This window comes from Cryptotermes secundus, unplaced genomic scaffold, assembly GCF_002891405.2.
Source record: "Cryptotermes secundus unplaced genomic scaffold, Csec_1.0 scaffold614, whole genome shotgun sequence".
Classification (NCBI taxonomy): Eukaryota; Metazoa; Arthropoda; class Insecta; order Blattodea; family Kalotermitidae; genus Cryptotermes; species Cryptotermes secundus.
Window position 1 is genome coordinate 337,742 of NW_019728501.1, and position 24,212 is coordinate 361,953.

General features: G+C 40.5%; 1 protein-coding gene across 1 annotated transcript; it reads right to left on the bottom strand.

Moving 5' to 3' along the window:
• Positions 1-1,367: 1,367 nt before the first annotated feature.
• Positions 1,368-22,245, bottom strand: LOC111865243 (leucine-rich repeat extensin-like protein 3). The gene is made up of 3 exons (XM_023853141.2): positions 22,169-22,245; positions 7,074-7,583; positions 1,368-2,808 (listed from the first exon to the last, which is right to left on the bottom strand). The coding sequence occupies exons 1-3, from the start codon at positions 22,181-22,183 to the stop codon at positions 2,668-2,670; spliced, it is 666 nt and encodes a 221-aa protein (XP_023708909.1). The 5' UTR covers positions 22,184-22,245; the 3' UTR covers positions 1,368-2,667.
• Between the last annotated feature and the right edge of the window lie 1,967 nt (positions 22,246-24,212).

Genomic DNA, 24,212 nt, shown 5'->3' on the forward strand with positions numbered 1-24,212 from the left:
AAATTAGTATTTCCTACAAATTATTCATCAGCTTTGTACAAAAGTAATATTTTTATTTCATTTTGCATATTATTACAAAAATTTACAAATTAATTATGGTACAAATGTGAAAGATATTGATACAAACTAATACAGTCCGAATCATGAGACCACTTCAATAACAAAATAAATGATTCCAAATTAGTTTGGATAAAATGTAATTACACCTTTGCCTTCTGTTCTAAGGTCACGTTTTTAGTAATGTTTTAAATAAATCATTACAAATCTACTTAAAAGAATTCAATATGTTTCCACAAGAATATTTAAAGGTTAATAGAATAGATTATATCACATTCATCATATAATACTAGAATTTAATTGAATGGGCTTGATGTAAGTTTTTAAATTCTAAGTACAATAGGTAATATTCAGTCTGATCACATGAACATCGCTATATGTGGATAAAATACACTGCGTTGAAGAAAGAATTTGAAAGGTTTCAGTGGAGTAAGTGGTGGAAAAGGTGAACCCCAACGTCACATCAGCTACTACTGGAAATAGAAGAAATACGAGTAGCTACGAGTAGCTGAGAAAAATAATTTCTAGTAATCTGAAGACTTGAAAGATTTCATTTCAGCTGTGGAAATAGAAGAACGTTAATGGCGTTATGGTCCGACGGCCAGTCATGTTTTATAAAGATATTTCCTTACAAGATCTACATCCTTTTCCTGTCATCACAGAGCAGTCTAGTAATTCGGAAACACTCTGCTCGTATAGTTTGTGCCTGGATAGTTAACTGTTCAGCTGGCACAAGAAAATTATAAATAAAAATTAAATAAATAATAAGTGGGGGAAATGGAAACATAACCATGCTTCGTCCCACGCATAACTAACAAAATATATTTAAAAAATCAGAAATTTAAATGGGGAAAATTTTTTAGTTTTGTAACTTGTTGAATTAAGAGTTAAGTATTCCCATGACCCGTGGTTACAAGACGAAGCAGAACTAGCGCCCGTTGTGGAAACAGGAGTACTGCATGTTACATTACGTTAAATTACATTGAATATTAAAAGGAATTCCATTAAAGGGTTAAGTTAATCCTCTCATCGAGTCACAGACTGCCTTATGGACATTGTTTTATAATCGTTCTCAGCTCTTATTTAGAGGCATTTAGGGGCCGCACCATAGCTCAAGCGGTTAGTCGCTGGCTTCCCACCGCGGCGGCCCGGGTTCGATACCAGGTCTGGTCAAGTGGGATTTGTGGTGGACAAATTGGTCCTGGGGCAGGTTTTCTCCGAGTACTTCGGTTTCCCCTGCCAATCTTCATTCCACCAATTGCTCCACAATCACCCTCACCTATCATCTGGGGCTGGTACAATAGGCCAGAAGTGGCCGCAGTACAAGGGACTTAGTCCCACCCCACTAGCAATAAAAAAATAAATAGAGGCATTTAAGTCCACTGAAGTAGTTTTCCTTTTAAGTATTAATGTTTAGCCATCATCTTGTACGCCGATTAATATTACGCTGAAGTGAAGAAGACACTTTTGCCATCACATGGACAAATTTAATATTGCTTAAAATCAGGCGTAGGCCTATCCATCGAACTACGAACTCCTATTTTGAAAAAAAAAAAAGTCTTTAGTCTATGATTTTTACCGTTTCAGTATAAGGAAAAGTAATAGAGTGTTATGAACCTCCATGACAAAAGCTTTTTCCTCCCATTAGAATTAAGGAAAGTATATTTATAAAATGACAATTATAAATAAGTTCTGAATTCGTAATGTTTGTCCAAATGTTTCCACTATTTCCAAGAATGCTTTCTGAAATAGCGAACAGATGTTCTATCCAATTATTTCGCAACTTAAATTTAAAATTCACACTTGTTCATCTTCGCAGATGTTCACATTGTACTATCTTACTTACAGGCTCCTTACGACAGGAAGGCAGCAAATTATTTTTACTGTCGTTGCAATCCTGCAAACCGCCGAAATGGAACATAAATTACTGTTAGTTCTAGTGCACTGGACATTGTCTGTTTGAGATATATTCATGCATCCTTTTCTAGTCTACATGAGATTCATCCCGACTCCTTATAAAGCGCTTCATTACGTCAGTGACTTGGTTGGAAAACAAGTCAGCGAGAGAAGTAAAATTATTCCTGAATCGTTGCAAATCTCGCCTCTTTTTAGGTTTAGAATCCCATGACCACAGTTTCAATAGTGAGGATAGGAAATGTGATTGTGAAGGGCTAGAAGGGTATAATTTAAATGTCACAATTTTCCAAAATATTTATCAAAAAGAAAGAGAAATATCCTCTCTTTTCGTGAAGCTTACGCTTAGTGTTTCCCTCTTTATTCTGACATACGTGTATAATTGTATCTGTGGTATCTTTTTCCTGTACGTGTTCATGAGCTTATCAAGCGCGAAGCTAAGTTTGAAACTTGGAAAAAAAATCACTTGTTCAGCAATCCTCACCGTTGCTCAAGCCTTGTCCTTTTGTAACAAGCAATGTCCATTGCAACTTACTCCACTATCACCGCCACTTTATAACAGTATCATCCAAAGACCGAACATGTCAAGAACTGGATGGCGTGTCAATTGCAAAAGATTTGCGTTCATCCTGAAGAAAATGACTTCCCGAGGAATGTTCGAACATCCTGTTGCTGTGTATCTGTTGCGTGAGACACTTAGTAGGGTCCTCCTCCGCTAGGGGCGCCATATTGCCCTGAAGGTGCAGGTGCCCCGTAACTGTCCCCGGGGGCCGAAGGAACTGGTGCGGGGGCTCCATACCCGGAACTGGGCTGCGATGGAGCGTAGCCTTCCTGCTTCTGCAAAATAAAATGTAGCCGGAATCTTTATCTTCTGAAAGGTGTGACAACTCTCGTTTGTATTTAATGTTTTTATTATGGCCGCGCCATAACTCAAGCGGTTAGTAGCTGGCTTCCCACCGCGGCGGCCCGGGTTCGATCCCGGGGTCTGGTCAAGTGTGATTTGTGGTGGACAAAGTGGCGTTGGGGCAGGTTCTCTCCGAGTACTTCGGTTTCCCCTGCCAATCTTCATTCCACCAATTGCTCCACAATCACCCTCAACTATCATCTGTGGCTGGTACAATAGGCCAGAAGTGGCCGCAGTACAAGGCACTTAGTCCCACCCCACTTACTTACTTACTCATGGAGCTGAGCCCTTCTGGAGGAGACGCCAATTCTGCAGCTACTCAAGAATTTCCCAGCATATTAAGGAGCCCGAAGGTTCATTACCGTCTTCACAAGAGCCCTCCACTAGTCCCTACCCTGAACCAGATCCATCCAATCAACACCATCCCATCCTATCTCTCCAAGATCCATTTTAATGTTGTCCACCCACATACGCCTACCCACTAGCAATAGAAAATAATGCTTTTATTTGTATTTAAGTTGAAGTTTTTACATGCGAGAAGTTGCAACAGTTATACTGTACTGCCTCAAACTATTTGGAGTCTGACGGGTCCAGTGTGAACGGAAATACTGCAACACTAGAAATCTGTGTAAGAGAACTCAGGTTAGAATAGCCTAACATAAGTGGAAAGGTGTACTGCATACATCTGGAAGTGCGTTCTTTGTTCTGCTGCAAATCGCATAGATAGCTATTCATGTATTGCAGACAGATATCCATTTCTGTAACGATAATTCACTGGAGACCATAGCGGTAAAAATGTTTTGTTTCTTTAAACTTACACCAAATTTTAAAGATTCAAAAAAAAAACTGCAGATATTGATCAGTTACTTCATATGTCAGTCTACAATATTTTTGTGCGCTGATCCGTTTAAAAATATATGTAAACCTAAATTTCAGCTATGTATGAAGTAAGACCAGTATTGTATGTAGCTTGAAATTGTTAGTGCACATATCCAATGCCACATTTAGTAGAAATCCAGTTCTGTATTTTCAGAGACGAAATGTGCAGATGAACAGATGTATTTTCTCATTGTGTATTAATTTATGCACTTTATGCAAAGAATTTCTAAAACCAACTCTGACTCACGCGCTGTCAACACTTGTCTGGAATTACTTGCTGTTTTCTACCTAAGGATAGATCATTCAACGAGCGACATAAAACATACAGCTCGGTACGCTAAAGTTAAACAGCCAGGTAACATTTCGACAGAGGCAATATTAGCAGACGGCCCATCCTGAAGCCTGTGTCACGTTGGGCACGGTTACTGCTCTTCCCTAACTTCAACAAAAGAGAGAAGCTGACGTCACTGTTGCTTACGGTTGCAAATTTCTATATCCCGAAATCTGTCATCACAATTCACGAAGATATGATAGTTACTGATTGTACTAGACTTTGAAATACATCTGCATTTTTTCTGTGCCTTCTAAATTGGATACAATTAGGGCCACAGGATCATAGTTCTTCTGGAATATTTTCTATTATTAATTCACGAAATCTCCGCTATCACAACAAGAATTTTCAGTTTTCTGATGCTTTGAAATCAAGATACTTTTAGGAAGAGGACATAAACACGTTTATGTTGAATCATTATTTCAGTTTCAGTTCGAAATAATTCGAAGATTTGCCTAAGTACGCGACATTATACCTTATAATATCGAAACAGTAATTGTTAGACTTGCGTTTGATTCCTTCTGCAATACATTGAAGCAGTCGTAAATTCCAGAATTTACTGTGCGTACTACAACACACTTGTAATATTTCATGTTGTTATCCACTTCATTGTGGATTGTAGATCTGAATTTTTGTATCTAATCGTCGCAATTTTCATGAATAATAAAATAACATTCCCCAATTTCCAGAACTTTTAACTAAAATAATACTGTGGCTTAATTTAACCTGATGATATTACTATCATTGTTTCATTTTAGTAAATTCTGACTGATGTAAATTGATATAGAACATTAGTACTTCCTTTTAGTTTTGCAAATTTTGTTAGGTATGATAAATGTGACAAAAGGAGCCCCAGTATTCTCATACCTCCCCATGTTCAGTGACATAAAATACATTTACTTTCATCTTCCGATATGGGCCTTTTATATCTTAAAGATATTTCGTTATTGGAAATTTTCGTCTTCTTGATAATATTACTTCCGATAAATTTAATGGTGTTAATATCTGTACAAAACAGGAAAAAGTTCTGTCAGTAGTGAAATTAATGAACACGTTCTGCGGCGAAAGTTTGTTTGCTAATGATTGCCAGGTATTAATGCTTCTTATTATATCTTATGCAGCTTTCATTTTAAATAATGTTGTTATAAGCTGGTGCATACATCTGCCTACAATGCCGTTATGTTGTGTGTAATGTAACGTTTGTGTGTTTACAGTCAGGCGATACATGCAGAAATTTCTCCGTATATTACTTGGCCTGAAGCGACAGGCTTCTACCTAGAGCAGAAAGTGCTCCGTTGTTCTACCTCTGAACAATATATTGTATTATACTTAAAATTAATTTCTCTTTAACTACTGAAAAATAGCAAACAAAACGGGATTATGTTTAATGTTTCTTTTGCCAAAGCCATACGAAAAATATTAATGAAAACTCCTAATTAAACACGTTGACATTTTGCATGTAAAAACGAAGATTTGTAACTTCCGGAATATAGCAATATGAAGTCCTTCCCAAGTAAAAAGACATTTCTGAGGAACATGTTACCTCCATTTTCAAGGTCGAAAAATAAGTCAAGTAGGATCTCTGTTTGTTACCAGTTTTATGCCGGTTTCTTGCTTGGATTATTCTTCGACCCTGAAAATGGAGGTGACATATTCCTCCGAAACGTCGGTTCACTTTCACCGAATTTCACTGAGTTATATTCCAGAAGATACAACTTTTCATGACTACTGCGGTGTGTTAAAATTATTTAATATCCAATTTTAAACATAAATTAATGATATATAAGGACCAACACCAGCAAAGCTTCGAAATGTAGTGTTGGAGAAGGATGGAGAAGATCAGTTGGACCGATTATGTGAGAAATGAAGAAGTGTTATTTAGAGTCAGTGAGCAGAGGAATATCCTACACGAAATAAGAAAACGGAAGGCTAATTGGATTGGTCATGTTTTACGCAGTAACTGCCTTCTAAAAGAAGTTATTGAAGGAAAGATAGAGGGGCGGATAGAAGTGACCAGAAGACGAGGAAGAAGACGTGAGATGATGCTGGATGACCTTGGGGACAGACGAGGATATTTTCATTTGAAAGGTAAAGCTCTAGATCGCATTAAGTCGAGGAACTGTTTTGGAAGAGACTATGGACCTGTCGTCTGACAGATTACTGATGAATGAATGATATATTAGAGCCATCTACTGTTGATGGCTCTAAAGCATTTAATTGTAGCTCTATAGCATAGAGCGCATAATGTTGTGATGACAACTGTAGGTTTTCTGACAAAATAATTTGTCTTCTTTAGTCAGTATGGAGAGTTTAAATGGTTCGGGAAATTGGTCATTTACTGAAACTTCAGAAAACTTGAAGGATATTAAGCCTCATGCGTTTTGTTTAAATTACGAACAGGCATCATTTACTGAATTAGCTACATTGTATCGGAATATAACTAATAAGATACTTATTTGGCCGCGCCATGGCTCAGGCTGTTAGTCATCGGCTTCCCATCGCGAGCGCCCGGCTTCAAGCCCCGCTCAGGTCATGTGGAATTTGTGGTGGACAAAGGGGCACTGGGGCAGGGTTTCTCCGAGTATTTCGGTTTTCCTTGTCAATTCACAATCCACCAATTGGTCCACAATCATAATCCCCTATAATCTGGGGCTGGTACAATAGTCCAGTAGTGGCCGTAGTACCAAATAGACTCAATCTCACCCCATGAGAAAAAAATAGAAAATACTTATTTTGGTACATCCAGTTGTTGTGCAGTGAAGTATAGCTATGTGCCGTGAGTTACTGCTTGGAGCAGGATTGCCATTTACTCTCGTCGCTTCGTTCAGGTCTGATCTGTGTCCCTCCCAGTCTTGTTTCTTAGTGAGGAATCTCTTTCTACTCCAAAAGGTCTCAAAATTCGGGGACTAGGGTATTCTCCCCGTTTTCTAGATATAGGAGCAATTTTTTCTAATTGAAATAAAGTCTTATGAATATCGTTTTGCTTACCTGCGTCTTGTACCTGATGAAGTAAACCTCAGGTTTGGATGGTTTGGTTGGTGCTGGCGTTGGTATGTGAATCTCTGGTGCCTCTTCTGGCTTCTTGACCAAGACGTAGATCAGAGTCTTTTGTTCGTCGGGTGGTGGGAGGGCTGGGATGTCGGGAACAGTTGGTGGAGGTGGTGTAGGTGCCTTGATGAATACAATTTTGTAGTGTTTTTGTGGGGGTGGAGGAGGTGGCAGGGACTTCTTTGGTGCATAATATGTGGGTTCTGGTGGTGGGACGTGCACATACACATGTTTGTGGATCACAGGTGCTTGTGCTGGTGGTCCATACTGTGGCACGGGAGCACCGTATCCCCCTGATGGAGCTCCACCTCCACTAGGAGGAGCGGAGTATGTGTCAATTCCTCCACCGCTTCCACCAAATCCAGAGCCTCCAAAACCGCCCCCAAATCCACCTCCGCCACCGATGCCGCCAGGGCGAGCAGTGGCAATAGCCGTGAGTGATGCGAGTAACTGCGGGCAGCAAGAACAACTTTACAGTTTTCACCGAATATTTCGTTATTTATTTATATTTTAATAACTACGGATATTGTACAGCTTGGGAACATATTATGATCTTGAAACGGGGAGTAGGAAGAGGCTGCTTGCCATACGTAAGCCCTGCTACACCAGCATTCGCCTGAAATGCTGAGAATATCGCTAAAAATTCTATCAAATTAATTGATCTCTAACTGAGATTCGAATCCACAAAACTTGAAGTAGCAGAGCTAATCGTTACGCTGTGATGTGACAGACATGAGTACCGGAAGTCTTCCTGAGGATAAATGGCGGCCAGCATGTAAAGTTGGCCTCACCGCCACCTATGAGCCAATTGTCTAGAAAATGTGGAAGCCTCGATATTTTACAATCCTATGTGCCTCCGCAGCCTATTACAGGGATAGCTTAATATTTTACTATTCAAGAATAAGAAAATAATTGTTATGCGAACGCGAAACTGCTAAAATAAGAATAGTTCATGTTCATTCAGTTCTTGGGCCTTGAGACCGTGTGAATTTGGGTAGTATATCCGACATTTCGGGGAGGGAGGAGCATGCGGTAGCGTAGTTAATTGAGACAATCTTCTACAAGCCGGAAGGTCGCGGGTTCAAGTCCCGATGAGGTCATTGGATATTTTCAATTGACCTAATCCTTCCGGCCGCACTATGGCCCTGAGGTCGACTCAGCCTCTAACAGAAATGAGTACCAGGAATTAATTAAATAATTTTCATGGGGAGTAAAGCGCGGCTGGTGCGTAAGGCTGACAATCTTACCGCCATCTTTGAGCCGATTGTCTAGATAATGTGGGACCTTCGACGTCTCACAACCCTATGGGCCTTCACGGCCTGTTACAGGGTTAGCTTTACTTTTTTACTTTTATCCGACATTTCGCGAGGGCAGTATCTCTTCAGCGTCGAATCGCCTTAATTCTGAAGAAAGGGAAAGTATATACTTCCGAAACCTCGGAAAACTGATAACATTTACACATAAATATTGTAAAGAACTAAATCAATAGAAGGAGTGAACTGCAGCGAAAACTCGAAGTTAGTAACTACTGGACTTCGCAACATTCGCCCAAATCCAGATATTTCAGTTGAAAAGAATATAATCAAGTCCAAAAACAACTCTGACGATGTTTTACGAAATGGTTACAGAATGTGTTGGTTCACATTCCAGAAATCCAGGATTCGAATACTGACCTTCAGAACCTCTTACTGCGACTGAAATGTTTAGTGGCAAATTCTGGAATAGTACCTTGAAAGAGGCAACTATCGCTTTCTTTCATATTCTCACCGATTATCCATTTACACTCCATTTAACATTTGATGCTGTGTAAGATGTACGGTTACACGTTAGCTGTTAAATATTTCAAACAGTAAACGCCAAAAATGGATGATATAATTCTCAAATTACATAACTGTTTTCTGTCACGATATCCTGTCATCATTTTGCATTATCATCTCGTCATTGAAAGGGTCCAGAAAACACGTTTGACACGTGACTTTGCTTTCGTCCGATGCAGTGCTGCTCCTCACTGTTATGGCAACACGCTTGTGTGGAATGACTGTTACAGAACTCATTGCTTTTGTTGCTTCACAATTAATTGCTGGCTTTTCACTCGAAGTTTAATACAAGTACTGTAATAGTAAAGAAAAGAGAAGTTTAGGTAGGTAGGTAGATTCCGAGAGTGTAAACTGGAGATTTGGGAGAGGGGGCGCTAAATATTTTTCTTTCTTGGGTTATTTAACAAGGCACAGAGGCGATATATTGTCAGATGGCAAGAAGATGAACATGAAGGGAACTGGAAGGAAAGTCGTGACCTAATGAAGCTACTACCCCCGGCGTTTGCTCTGAAGGACTGAGAAATACCGCAAAATACACCAGTCGAATAGACAGTGTCCTTGCCGTGATTCGAAACTAACATCTCCCGAATACATGTTTACCTCTAGACTAACCTCTTCTGTAATAAATATTCCCCCTGCAGTGTGAAGGTGCTGAATACGTTATTTCAGGCAGTACTGAAAACTGAGTTTAGAGAGCTAAGTTGAATGAAAGCAATGTTTGAATAATCGTGCAGAAACCAAATTTATGGGGGATTTCTACATAAAATTCTGAAGCTGCCTGGACATATGTGTAAGAAATACATATATACATTAGCGAGAAAAGGAAAATGTTCATAGCACGTAGAATTGAATGGTCATATCATCCCGTGCATTTGTTTAATTGTCTAGCGACAGGCTCTCAGTTCGCAGAAGCAAGAATTATAAGGGAATAACACTCAAATTAATAAATAAAAAGTTCTACTTGTGTACGGTAACAGTACGACTGGGCTTTAAGAGGTTTCCGACACAGGGCTACTGCTAGTATGCTAAATGTAGAGGAACCCAGAATTCCATCTATATTTCAGTCTTCAAGTGTAACCATATAGAGACATAAATGAATAGGGGCCTCATATGTCGAGTAATGTCTTTGTACCTAAAGAAATTAAAAAGAAAAAAGTCAATTCTTTTCTATCGTACTGTTTTCCTAAAGGAAATGAAGAGTAATTTATAATAAAAGGCAATAATATTAGAATATTTTTAATTTTGAAGAATGCCGTTTTCTGGGATGTGGCGCCGTGTATATCTTGTGTAAACCGACATTTCGGAGGAACGTATCGCCTCTATTTTCAGGGTATAAAAAATCTGCGAACGAGGAACTAGCGTGAGTAGGTGATCGTTCTCCGAAACGTCAGTTTCGGTGATATCTACACGGCGCCACATCCCAGAAGATGGCAGTCTTCATAATCACCGCCTTGAAAACCTCAAATCTTACAGTTTCAATTTTCTGTGGATTTTGTACTCGTTTTACATCGTTCAAAGCGAGTTATTGTAATTAGTCAAAGCTTACGTTAATATCGTAATAAGGGGGCTTTGTCCTGGTATTGTGGTCTGTAACTGGAGAAAGCAGTGCAGACGTCCTTGATACTTTCTGCTGCTCTACTCCTATTTCCCTTCTGAAGATTTCTTCTTAGGTTTTCCCACACAGCCTGAATTTTCATTGTCACGGAATAATGGTTCAGTGCTCATAACGGTTGTCCGATGTACTAACATCAGGGAACGCTGAGAATTATAAAAAAGTAACAATTGAAGAGACGAAAGCGTGTGGAAGCGGTCGGCCTTGCCCGTGACCAAGTCATGGAGGAAGGGGAACCAGTCCTTGTTATGCTACCAATATATCATTGTTTTTAAATGAATGCATGTGGACCTGCTTTCACTCTTATTGTGTCAGTTTTATTTGGAACGACATGTACATGGGATTGAGGTGGGGGGGGGACAGGTCTTGACAGGTGAGGGGATAGGCGTGCATCTTCTCTGGTTCAAGTATGTCACTCAAATTAATAGCAGTGATGTGTCTTGTGTTCTGAACTCCGCTTTCCAATTTAAAAGCTATGAATTATGGACTCGGCATGCTCAAGTGATGTCTTGATTGTAGCAAATGCTTACTGACAGGAAATAATGAATGGCGATTATTGATGAATATCGCTGTCAGAGTGTTCGAATTAATCAGACTAGTATAGCAGCAACATCATATACTTGTATTCCTAATTTCTGGCCAGCTAGTACTTTTACAAGGCTAAGATTTTGCACTCGAACTCTCCATGGGAATGTCCCGAAAGAGACTTTGATCTCCTTTATAATCCTTATCTCTTCACCATTTTATAAATTTTTCTCATCACACGAGGGACAATACACTGTAGGATCTGAGGCCGTCTTCCGGGATATGGCGTCGTGTAGATCTTGTGTAAACCGACGTTTCGGAAGAACGTATCGCCTCCATCTTCAGGGTAGAAAAATCCGCGAGCGAGGAATCAATGTGAGCAGGTGGCTGCAGCCTCCATTTTCTCCCATGCAAACCGAAGTTTCTCAAGAGGTATTTTTCCATAAAGATTTAAAAATGAAACTTTATATTCAGTCCTCATATGACCTATGAGTGATGCATGTTCTGTCTTTCAACCTCCCTTATTTTATTTTTCTCACTAATTTCATAAATATTCCAGAAGGAATCTATGACTGCTCCCGCTCACGAACTTTCCGTTTCAAATTTTTCTTCCTCATTCGATGCCATGAATGTTACCCTTACAGTTATACACAGCGCCGTCAAATTAAGCAAGGAACATTCCAAGTTTTTTCTTTTCCCTTGACACTACAGCCCCAGTGGGTCTAGGCCTACCTCCATGAACTTCTCCGTTCACTTCGGTTTTTATAGATCTTACACATTCGGTAGGGCTCCTTGGGCGGGTGATCAGTTCGTCGCAAGGCCTCTACCTGTACACAAACACAGAAAAACGCACACACACAGAGTAAACATCCATGCTCTGAGTGGGATTCGAACCCACGATCCCGGTTTCCAAGCGAGCGAAGACAGTACATGCCTTAGACCCCTCGGCTACCGTGACCGGCACATTACAAGTTTAGACGTCACAAATATTTCTAAATGCAGCGGGAAAGTACCTCAGGCCATACTGGCATTTTATTAATGAACCCTGTAATTTTATTGAACTATCTTTCTGCTTCTGATACGTATTCCACGCATGTGATATTTCAGTAGTTGGTTATACTCTTGTCTTCAGTGCCCTGTCATTTTCCTGGCATATTCATTTTACTTTATATTCAGAAAAATAGCGGCACCACTTTAGATCGAATCCAAAACCAGTTGAATACAAGCACATCTCTTTATTTTATACACATATCAATTCACGGATTCATGTCATACACTCAGGAGGTTATTCTGAGTGCGAAACCTTGTACTACAGGTATTATTTATAGGTAACGTTCCCACCTCATGACTCAAGGTACGCGGGTTCAAACCCGGCGGAGATCGTGGATTTTTTAAGGGCGGAAAAATTCAGGGAACAAGTCCTCCGGAAGGGACTTTAAGCCGTGGGTCCCGTGTCGTAGATTTACGGCACGTAAAAGATCCTCATGTCTCTAGGAGACCTCTGAGCAAAATTAGGCAAGTTTCCCGCCCAAGTAGTTTTCAATGCCTCTGGTAGATGGGGGAAGCATCGGCACCGACAGCCGACATCGTTCGCTGAACGGGACTGATAGCACGCATCAGTACCGGTAGGGTATGGCGACAGTATAAATTAAAGGGGGACGCACAATGGACCAATAACTGGTCTAAATGCATGAGGAAACCCACCCTCTCCAATAATAATAACAGGTATTATCAACATAGACACTGGTTTCGTCGGTTACAGAGCTACAGGTTCAGGAAGTTCAAAGATGATTTATTTAGGACAAACAAGCTTCTTGTAATATCAAGTGTTATAATAGTTGTACACAATTTTATATGGCCTGGCTATTCACTGACGTAACAAATGTTAAAATTGCTATCTTCAACTTCGGTATGTGTCTTGTCCGTTTCGTAACAGAACGTGTAAGACGAAGATGTTTGTCTCGGTCATTGATGTATGGAGCCGCATCGACAGTGCCATGAATTATGTCCTTAAGTCTGTCAGACTTGCGTTTATAAACAAGATCTTTTATGTTCCCCTATACTTGGAAGTCTAGCGTTGAAGTCCGGCGGTTGCGGTGGCCAGTCAGTTTATACGAGAGAGCTGGAAGTACACTGGTCCCAGTGCTGGCACAGGTCAGCAAATCGGGCAGTTCATGTTGCAACTTTCAGCGTATATTGCACCTGCCAGTCTTTCCTCCAAGAAGAATGATCCAGTGAGCTGACATTCATTAAACCGCGCCGAAAGTTAACTGAAAATCTATACTGGAAATCAGCTTCCACCGTACCTCGCGGACTCACATTTGACCATGCGTGTTCCTGACATTCTTTGCCCAAGCCTCGCTAGTAAATAAAATTATCGATGGAGTTTGTGGCGTGCGACTGACCAGTTGCATTTCCCGGTCCGCGTGCCCAAATCTCCAGGTTTGGGATGCTGCTGGAGATGGCACTGATAAAGATCTTCGAAATGCAATTTCCGCCACGTTGCCGTGTGCTGAACACCGAGGCGACTGACAATTAGGCAGGTACTGCTATACGGACTGCAGTGCACCATGACAACTACGTGCATATTCTCCTCCTCAGCTGCATGTCGCATCACAACATATTCGGTAGCTAGCAGAACTCTGTTTGGCGCCAGCTTAATGCTGCTCAACTTACAATTAAACCCTGAAGATGGAGACAACATGTTCCTTCCGAAACTTCGATTGATTTTTAGCGGCATACATGGCGTTTTATTCCAGGAAACAGAACGCTTCATCCTGTTTACAGAATGAACTGTACCTCAGAAGAAGGAGATAAGAAGTGAAGCCGGAAGCTTGGAAAGCTGACGAATGTGGAAGAAAGACGTGATACTGGCTCAACATGTGTGGGATTATGATAGTTAGTTAGTTAGTTATTGGAGAGGGTGGGTTTCCCCATGCACTTAGACCTGTATTGGTCCATTGTGCTTCCCTCTATGATATTCTACCAGTCTCTATATCCTACCGGTACTGGTGCTTACCATCAGTCCCGCCCAGCCAGCGAGACCGGCTCTACTAGCTGAGAGGTATCTATAATGCTTCCCCCATCTACCAGAGGTATTAGAGACTGCTATTGGGTGGGAAACGTCCGTTAATTTGGCTCAGTGACTTCCTTTGGAGATATGAGGTTCTTTTACGTGCCGTAAAGCTACGACACGGGACCAACGGCTTAAAGTCCCTCCCGGAGGACTTGTTCCCTGAATTTTTCTGCCCTTAAAAATTAGACGACCTCCGCCGGGTATTTGAACCCGCGTACTACGAGTCATGAGGTGGGAACATTACCTCTAGACTACGGAGGCCGCTTTGGGATTATGATAAGTTTGGCGAAATAATTTGTGACCATTATAAATGATTTGGAATACTCAGGTCTGCATTCACTGACGAACCATGCTACGAGTAGAACCGAAATCTCGTGCATTTGTTCCTGTTCACTGCTCCAATTTACGATTAGTAATAGGCTGTCTAACATGTCACAGCCTCCGTAAGTTTCAGTTATATCCACACGGTCTTCTTTCAGAAATGTATATTTGTTCAGGTCGCCAGGAAAACTCTATAGAACTGAAATCAGCGTATTCACGGAGAACCGCCATTGGACCCTATCCTGAGCCAGCTCAGTCCTCCCGATATATTCACATAACACATTTATTATAATTCTATTTTACTATAAGTTTCTTCATTTCACACAAGGGTGCTGCATCCGCTCCCCCCTCCCTTCTGGAGAATTCGTTCATACGCACGTAGGTTCATCAGTTAGCCCAGAACTTCTGGCTTAATGCTTTACGAATGACTATGACACATTAGGAACTAAAAGAAAAACAATGCGAAACTATATTGCGTACTTACAGATCTAAGGCCTAACTTCTGCGCTTTATAAAGTAGGGAATATTTTAAATCTTGAAACAGGGCAACGTGATATTTCGCCATTGGCTCATATTCCAAACATGTGAGGATGAATTGTGAAATTCAATGTTGTAACGAGAATTGATATTTTCTTCTCAGTGCTCATGCGCGAGTATAGTTGTTCATTTATTTATGGTTTATCCAGCGACTCTGCAAATAGCTCAGACTTTGCAGCGTCGATTTATAGATGGTCAAAGAATGATGAATTAAAAAGAACGCAGAAGAAATCGAATTTAGTCTAATTTGAAAGTAATATCCCGGCATTTCAATGAAGGGACTCGGAAAAACCACGAAAACCCCAAGTCATGATAGGTACCTTTCTTGCCGAGGTACGAATCATGTATCTTCTAAATGCGAAACGGGGGTGTTACACCAGCTTTGGGTCTCAGTGCTAAAAATTACTTCCTGTATAATGCCTAAGTATCAGAGAGAATTTCAATATTAAGGGTTTTTACTTCAGCTCACGTAGTTAAGACCTTTTTATTGTCAAGTTCAGATTCTAAAGCAACCTGTCCGTAACCGTTACTAAAGTGGAAAAATATTTGTAACACATGACCAGCATTGTTGAGGTTTGCTGTACATAAACTTTGCTACGCTATAAACCGCTATGAATACAGACCAGTAAACTGCATTAAAGTAGAAGTATTATGGTTTTGGATATCATCCATCGTCCTCTTTTTATCTAAAAGCACAAGGTTTTGGAGACTATCGCCGGTCCCGAGGTAGGGACTAGCTCTATCGATTGAGCCCAAATGAGTAGGTTTTACCTGAAGATGGAGACAGAATCAAGTCCCCGAAACGCTGTGTTTTGAAATATAAACAGGATGTTGTTTTGGACAAAAACAGGACGATGGATAGTGTCCAGAAACATAATATTTGTTCCAATGTCACAAACTTTTAGATGATGGTGTAGCGATAACACTCTGGACTTACATTCGGGGTGGGGGAAGGTAGAATAAAATATTGGCACTGTGGAACCACTGTGAAACTTCGCCTTTTAGCGTCTTCCTCAAAGTTTCAGTAGTTGCTGGATATGAGTGCATAGCGTCATGGCCAGGCAGTTTGTTCCAGAGAAAGAACTGCCAATATTCATTGGACGGGAGGTCAGGTGATTCTCGGGGTCGTCCTGGACGCGGTGGCCAAGAGAGAAAGTATTAGCCCCATAGGAAATCGAACCTCTGTACTCCGGTCGTTTATCCCGTTCAGTAATCGCTATACTGACTGAGCTACCCTGGTTCATATATTCAAAAGTACCAAGTTCGAATTTCGGCAGAGCTGCCTAAATATTTCCTTGGACTCAGGCAAATGCTTTTTATGGGATGTGGTGCCATTTAGATATCGTGTTAACCGATATTTCGGAGGAATGTATCGCCTCCATCTTCAGGGTATAAGAAATCCGCGAGAGATGAACTAGTGTGCGCAGGTGGCTGCAACAGGAGGAGGGGATACGTTCCCCCGAAACGTCGGTTAACGCAATATCTACACTGCGCCACATCCTATAAGACGGCATTCTTCATAGTCACCGCCGTGAAAAAATCAAATCTTAAGCTATATATTTAGATAGGCTAACATAAACTTCTTTCAAATCCTCATTTACTCACCTTTCATAATAACCTTTCTCATTCGATGCTGTAAATTTATAACCCAGCAATGTAGTTGAAAGATTTATGATCTTCCCAACAAACTACATAATTCCTACAAGGTTCAGATTTCACTTGAAATCTTCTGATTTCGGGTAGATTTGTTCTCGGAAGGCAAACAAACAGAGGACATTAGAATGAGAACTATTTGATTCATAAGCGACCTCCGTAGTCTAGGGGTAACGTTTCCACCTCATGACTCAAGGTACGCGGGTTCAAACCCGGCGGAGGTCGTGGAATTTGAAGGGCGGAAAAATTCAGGGAACAAGTCCTCCGGGAGGGACTTTAAGCCGTGGGTCCCGTGTCGTAAAAGATCCTCATGTCTCTAGGAGACCTCTGAGCAAAATTAGGCAAAAGTTTCCTCCCAAGTAGTTTCCAATTCCTCCGGTAGATGGGAAAGTATCGGGTACCACTGCCAGAGAGGTGGCCAACCTCGCTGGCAGGACGGGGCTGATAGGGAGCACCAGTACTAGCAGGGCATGGGGACTGGTAGAATATCAAAGAGGGACGTACAATAGTCTATTAGTGCATGGGAAAACCCATAATAATAATTTGATTCATAACAATTAATATAAACAAATGAGAGAAATGTATCTCTAGAGTTGCACGAGCAAACTGTGGCACCTGCCGCACGGCCGACCATGCTGCACGGTGTTACTCCAAACAAGAAGTCTAATTACACAATTACATGATCCACAATTCGAATTCAAGCCTGCGCATTCTTTACCTTCACCTGGTGTCGTCACGTGGAACCTAGAGTGATCAACACAACAGCACTGACGTTTTCCTCTTTCTGTAAAAAGTGCAATATTCAACGCATCTCAACAACCTCATTTACAAGCGCAGAGAATGCTGGTCATTCGACTCCATCTAATGTAGACACTGTTAATACTTGACATTCACCTGCACGTCTCCATATGTCTTCAAGCTGTAATGCTTAAGTGTAGTGATATGTTTTTTTTTCTTGGCACTACAGCCCCACTGGGCCTAGGCCTACCTCCATGAACACCGTTCACTTCGGTTTTTCTCAATCTTACACATACGGTAGGACTCTTTGGGCGGGTGATCAGCTCGTCGCAAGGCCTCTACCTGTAGACAAACACAGAAAAACGCACACAAACATCCATGCCCTGAGTGGGATTCGAACCCACGATCCTGGCTTCCGAGGGAGCGAAGACAGTGCATGCCTTAGACCGCTCGGCTACCGTGACCGGCAGTGATATGTTTACCTCTCGTATTATTATTATCATTATTAGAAATAATAATAAATTTTACTATTATTAAGCGCCTGAGACCATCTAAATCTGTTTGAGTTTATGATATCCCTGACTTTATTATTAAGGTATGTGTTTATATATTTTCTTCCTGTTCTTAAACGTATCTTTAATCTAAGCTTATCTCAGCAGTATTTTCCTACACTATGGAAACNCGAACAGAGTAGGTGTTTCCCTTTTCCTTCACCTGAGGACGGAAACAGATCCAGTTTCCGAAACGTCGTGTTTATTTGTTATCTTAAAAACCAGGACGATGGATAAAGTCCAAAATCCCAACATATCAGTGTGTTATACACCATCGTCAGAATCCTATAGTAAGAACTATTCCTGTTTTGAAAAATAGGCTACAGCGCTTCTGTTAGCAATTACAGACCAATATCTTTGTTAATTTTTCCAGATTATTTGAATTTGTTCAGGGCACGCGGTAGGGTGGTTGATTGAGGCACTATGCCACAAGCCGGAAGGTCGCAGTTCGTGTACCGATGAGGTGGATTTTTTCAATTTACCTAATCGTTCCAGCCGCACTATGGCCCTGGGGTCGACACAGCCTCTAACAGAAATGAGTACCACGAATCTTCCTGTGGAGGTAATAGGCGGCCGGTACGTAAGGCTGACAAACTTACGGCCATCAATGAGCAGATTTTCTAGAAAAAATATGGAAGCCTCGACGTCTCACCGGCATATTGGCTTTCTCGGCCTGTTATAGGGATACCTTTGTTTGAATTTGTTATTCATGATCATGTTGCGGATTATCTGAAGTTTAAAATTAGCTCTTATCAGATGGCTTCTATAAAATAAATCTGTCCATAACCCTCCATAATGCGGACGGACTCTATTCAAGACCTGAGAATATTTATTAACACTGAACTTCAATTTCATAACCACACCAACCATGTTCTTCCACATTGTTTTAATCTGTTAGGTCTAGTTCTTGGCATTGCATTGCATTTCCAACTCTTGAATTTATACGCAGGTTATGTATTACGTTAATTAGATCTAAGCTTGAACACGCGTCCTTGTCTGGAATTCAATTACGTCAACCGATGCCAGCAAACTAGAATGTATCCAGCAGAGATTAGCGGCCCTCTCTTTTAATCGTTTCTTCCAAGTGCATTACTACGTACTTTTCTCTCGCTTTGGAGGCGCTAAAATTGCATAACTTTCAGAAGACATTGTCTCAATGCACTCTTTCTTATTCAGATTTATCTTGGTTCTAAATTCTGTCCTTCTATTTTGGAAATTGTTGATCTCCGAGTTCCTGCTCCGTACATCAGAGACGTTGCATTGTCCAATGTCTGCTCCTCATGTAAAAATTCTCCCTGCTAGATGTGCATCAGCTGCTAATGTTGCCTTCTAGGGCGCTGACGTATTCGGAACTAAGAACATTCTCCTTTATCATATTTCGTAATATGTTATAATTGATATAATTATTATTATTACATGCATATGTGTATATATGTACATATGAATATTATTCTTTCTCTCCGCATCATGGTATAACCATTGCAAATGTATTAATTTCACTGTTCTCACCTGTTAATGATAACTGTGAATTTCATGGAATTATTATTATTATTATTATTATTATATAAAGTGTCTTATTTTATATTTTGTAAGTTTTTTTATTGTTTCTTTCTATGTACTAGTGCCAACTTTATACTCGTGATTGATCTCCGGACTGTTAAGTTTGCACATAATTAAGTAAGAATTGAATTGAATTTAAATAATTTTGTTGTTATTGTCATTATAGGGCCGCACCATAGCTCAAGCGGTTAGTCGCTGGCTTCCCGCCGCCGCGGCCCGGGTTCGATCTCGGGTCTGGTCAAGTGGGATTTGTGGTGAATAAAGTGGCGCTGGGACAGGTTTTCTCCTAGTACTTCGGTTTCCCCTGCCAATCTTCATTCCACCAATTGCTCCACAATCACCCTCACCTATCATCTGGGGCTGGTACAATAGGCCAGAAGTGGCCGCAGTACAAGGGACTTAGTCCCACCTCACTACCAATAAAAAAAAATAATATTGTCATTATATAATATGGCTACCCACAGCCACTTCACAAGCTAAGGCACATGTGTTCTTTGTTTGCTGGAACACCGAGATCGGGATTTCGAATTATCTCTGAGGCATAGCTGTATGTTTAAAATTTCATATGTTGTGTTGTGTTGTGTTGTGTTGTGTTGTGTTGTGTTCTTTGTATGTAGGTTTCTTGCGGTATGTCGACATGTCGTCAAAGAAGTCTTAGAAAAATCACTGTTTCAGAAACAACATCGAACCTGAAGAGGACAGTAGGCTTAATTCATGAGGGTCTGAGAAAAAAAAACCTTTAGCCTGATTGCAGTCATCTAAAGAGAGCTGTGATATTTCACTCAGTAAAATGAAAGATCGTGAACTGAGCGCTTGGAATTTGATTCCAGACAGACGTATTGGGACTTTTCTCCATGATTCCGAATGACAAAAGTTCTATCCACTGAACACTGAACATACGCTTTTCCTGGAAATAATAAAGGTTAAAAGGTTAATTTGGTTATTCATCTTCATGTAATTCCAAGGTCAAAAACAAATCCTTAGACATGGTCCCTCTACATGTCTTCATAGCACTTCAGAATGAATATTTAATTGTATTATTTTACATTATTTACAGAATTTATTTTATGTTATACAAATGTCATTTGAAACACCTAAGCACAAGATTTTGAGTAAAAGTAATTTTATACTTCTCTTAGCTTCATGCCATGATATTTCCTCCACACATAACACTAACTTAAGAGATCAATCCGCTTTTGCTCTAGGATACTTATTTGTGACACAAGCGGCCTCTGTAGTCTAGGGGTAACGTTCCCACCTCATGACTCAAGGTAGGCGGGTTCAAACCCGGCGGAAAAATTCAGGGAACAAGTCTTCTGGGAGGGACTTTAAGCCGTGGGTCCCGTGTCGTAGATTTACGGCACGTAAAAATCCTCATGTCTCTAGGAGACCTCTGAGCAAAATTATTAGGCAACAATTTCCCTCCCAAGTAGTTTCCAATGCCTCTGATAGATGGGGGAAATATCAGGTACCGACGGCCGACCTTGTCGGCTGAACGGAGCAAATAGGACGCACCAGTATCGGTAGGGTATGGCGACAGTAGAAATTAAAGGGGGACGCACAATGGACCAATAACGGGTCTAAGTGCATGGGGAAACCCACCCCCTCTAATAATAATAATAATAATACTTGTGACACATGTTTCCGGTTGATTTTGAAACTATCCTAATGAATTAATATTTAATATTCAAAATTAATTACAGAAATACGGACCGGATCTTGAGCCGTACCTTACTATGTTAAAAAAACGCCACGTAGGTTACTCGACTTATGAACTAGGCCACTTACTTAGCGTGTTATATTGTCTCCAAATTAAGCTTAAGTATTTTCACCTGTTAAGTTCAATGAACGGCATGTTCAGTCTAGTTCAAATACTGGGATAATCAGTTTTAAATCCTGTACAGGGCATGAATGCATGTCCAAGCATAGGTCCTGAGATTGAACGATCCCTCATCTAAGAACCCCTAACGAATATTTAATAAATTAAATGAAATAGAAAGCTCTACATTTAATTAGAAACTGGTTTAGGCAGGAAGTTATTTAATTACACGCATTTATTTCCAACCATAAACGGTTTACAGCAAAACTAATCGAAGACACTTTTCAGCCTGCCCGTCTGTATTTGACAAAGATCCAGTATAAATTTTCTTGGACTATTAAATTCGCTGTGTTTTTTCCTCAGTCTCTAAAGGGGAATACTTGGAAAATGTCGTTAATAGGCTCTATCCTTCTTCTCATATCCTTACGTACGCAGGATTCATCGTCATATTTCCATGTATTTTGAGCCTATATTAATGGGTTATTGGATTAATGGATAAATAATGGATAATAGAAGCTTACAAATATTTCGTATTTTCCTCAGATTCTCCAAAAAAAATGCCAGCGTCGAGTTTTAAAATAATCCAAAACAGAATTATTCTACGTCCTTTCCAATTTATAATCATCTTGCAATCCGACTGTACATAACACTCGGTTTGTAGTATCAATAAATAAACAAACAACCAGTCACTAATACGTACACAAAGAGAATGTGACGTAAGATATGCCCCAGAAGATTTTTCCCAACACATTTCCACTATTAGTCTGAAAAAAAAAAGGAAAAGAGATTATTCTGTAATCAAACAGACTTTCCACGCAGTACTTACCACGAACACTCTCATGGCTTCGTCTGAAGGAGCACCACTGTACCCTAATTTAAACCTTGGAACACTTGGCTTCTTGTTTTCACTGGACTACGAATGCTTCTGCCTTTCTCCTGCGCTCCCCTTTATATAAGGAGTCACTATTACACCATAGTATATCAGTGAGAGTACTGATAGTGGGGATGAACCCCCCTCCGGGGTCTAGCCCTCGTTCCTGGGGCAGACACTTGATGTTCGGGACATGAGTGAGAGTGTAAACCCTTGACAATCCAAATTATGAAAGGAACACTTCTCCCACCACGTAAGCACTTCTTGTTTGACAGCGAATATACTCTTCATATACAATATATGCCACTAACCGCCATCCAATTCTCGCACTGATTGCAACATATTTACATTTTTTTTTCGAAAAAGAAAAAAGTAGAAGTTGTTTGGAAGTAATTCGACGATACAAGTTTCTGATAAATTACGGGTCACTTTTACTATCTCCGCTGATATTCTTGACGACACGGTAGGGCACGCGGTGAAAGGAGCTAGTAGATCAGCTTACGGTCTCACGCAACGAGAGGTCACAGGGTCAGCCTCTCAATCCTGTGGACCCAGCCGAGCATCGCTACAGTTTTACGGACCAGGATGACACTTGGAAACCTTCATAGTGTGCATCCTGTTGTGTGTTCCAAACATAAATATGGTAGTTATGTTAAACCGACACCAGAACAAATGTATACTCACTTTTAATGTTTACAATTAAACCTTTATTTTGCTACATGTTCCGGTAGCATAGGACCATCATCAGGCAGTTAATACAGCAATACCTCTAGTCATTGAATTAGTAATATGGATCCATATTAGTACAACGTGTCATATGATAACAGAATTTTTTCCTCATGTTGGTAATAAGTATTACAATTAATACTTGGAAATCTTTCTGATCACACCAAAATTCCACGTCCAAATTTAAGGGGGAGTGACGGGGCGGCCGCCTCAGGACTTCCACAGAAAAGAAACAGAATTCACCGATTTTGAGATATTCGCTACTCTAAAACTACACGAAACGTTGGTTTTTAATTTTAAGTGATTATAAGAAACAAGAACAGAAAGAGAATTGTCGTAACTTAAATTTGCTGTTACTGATAGATGTCTCTGCATTGGATTGCTCCAGGATCCCCGCATCTTCCCCTGGCCTACAGTGGTCACATCTTTCTCTCTGTGCTGTAAGAAAGCAACGTATTACAGAGAAGATGAAAAGCAAATAGATGTAGATGCAATATTGATAGGTTTTCTTCAAATAAAATCATCAAGAAATCTACCCATTGCTGATTTTTTCCTTTCGGCCCTACAGCCCCAATTTCTACCTTGGCATACCTCCGTGATACTCTCCGTTTCACTTCGGTTTACTAGATCTTAGACATTCGGTATGACTCCTTGGGCAGGTGAGCAGATCGTCACAAGGCCTCTAACTGTACACAAGCACAGAGAAACGCGAAACACACACAAGCACTCAACATCCATGCCCTGAGTGGGATTCGAACCTACGATCCGGATTCCGAGCGAGCAAAGACAGTGCATTCCTTAGACCGCATGGCTACCGTGACCGGCACCCATTGCTGATTACTTCAGAATAAAACTGTTAACTATAGACAGGCATTAAATCTTCTTCTTACAACTCGTGTAACAATCAGATGTTACGGCCGTGTGGTTAGGGTCATGTTTCGTATTCAGGAAATCCCAATTTCGAGTTTTGGCATGCAGACTGGCCATTCCAACAGACTTTTTGTGGTTCTCACTAGCCCTTCAAGCGAAGGTTGGGCTTGTACTTCAAAAACTCCACGGCCGCTTTCTTGATCATACTTATCAATATACCATTCTAAAACTCGACATGAATGTTCTTAGCAAATGCGAATCATGAATAATCAGCCTTTTACAAATAATCAGACTGAAATATTGTTCAGTAATTTAATTTACTCGCATTTATTTATAATAAAATTAACAACCACGCGAGTAGATGAGGCTGTACAACAACAGGTTGGTAGTGAATAGTTTCTTG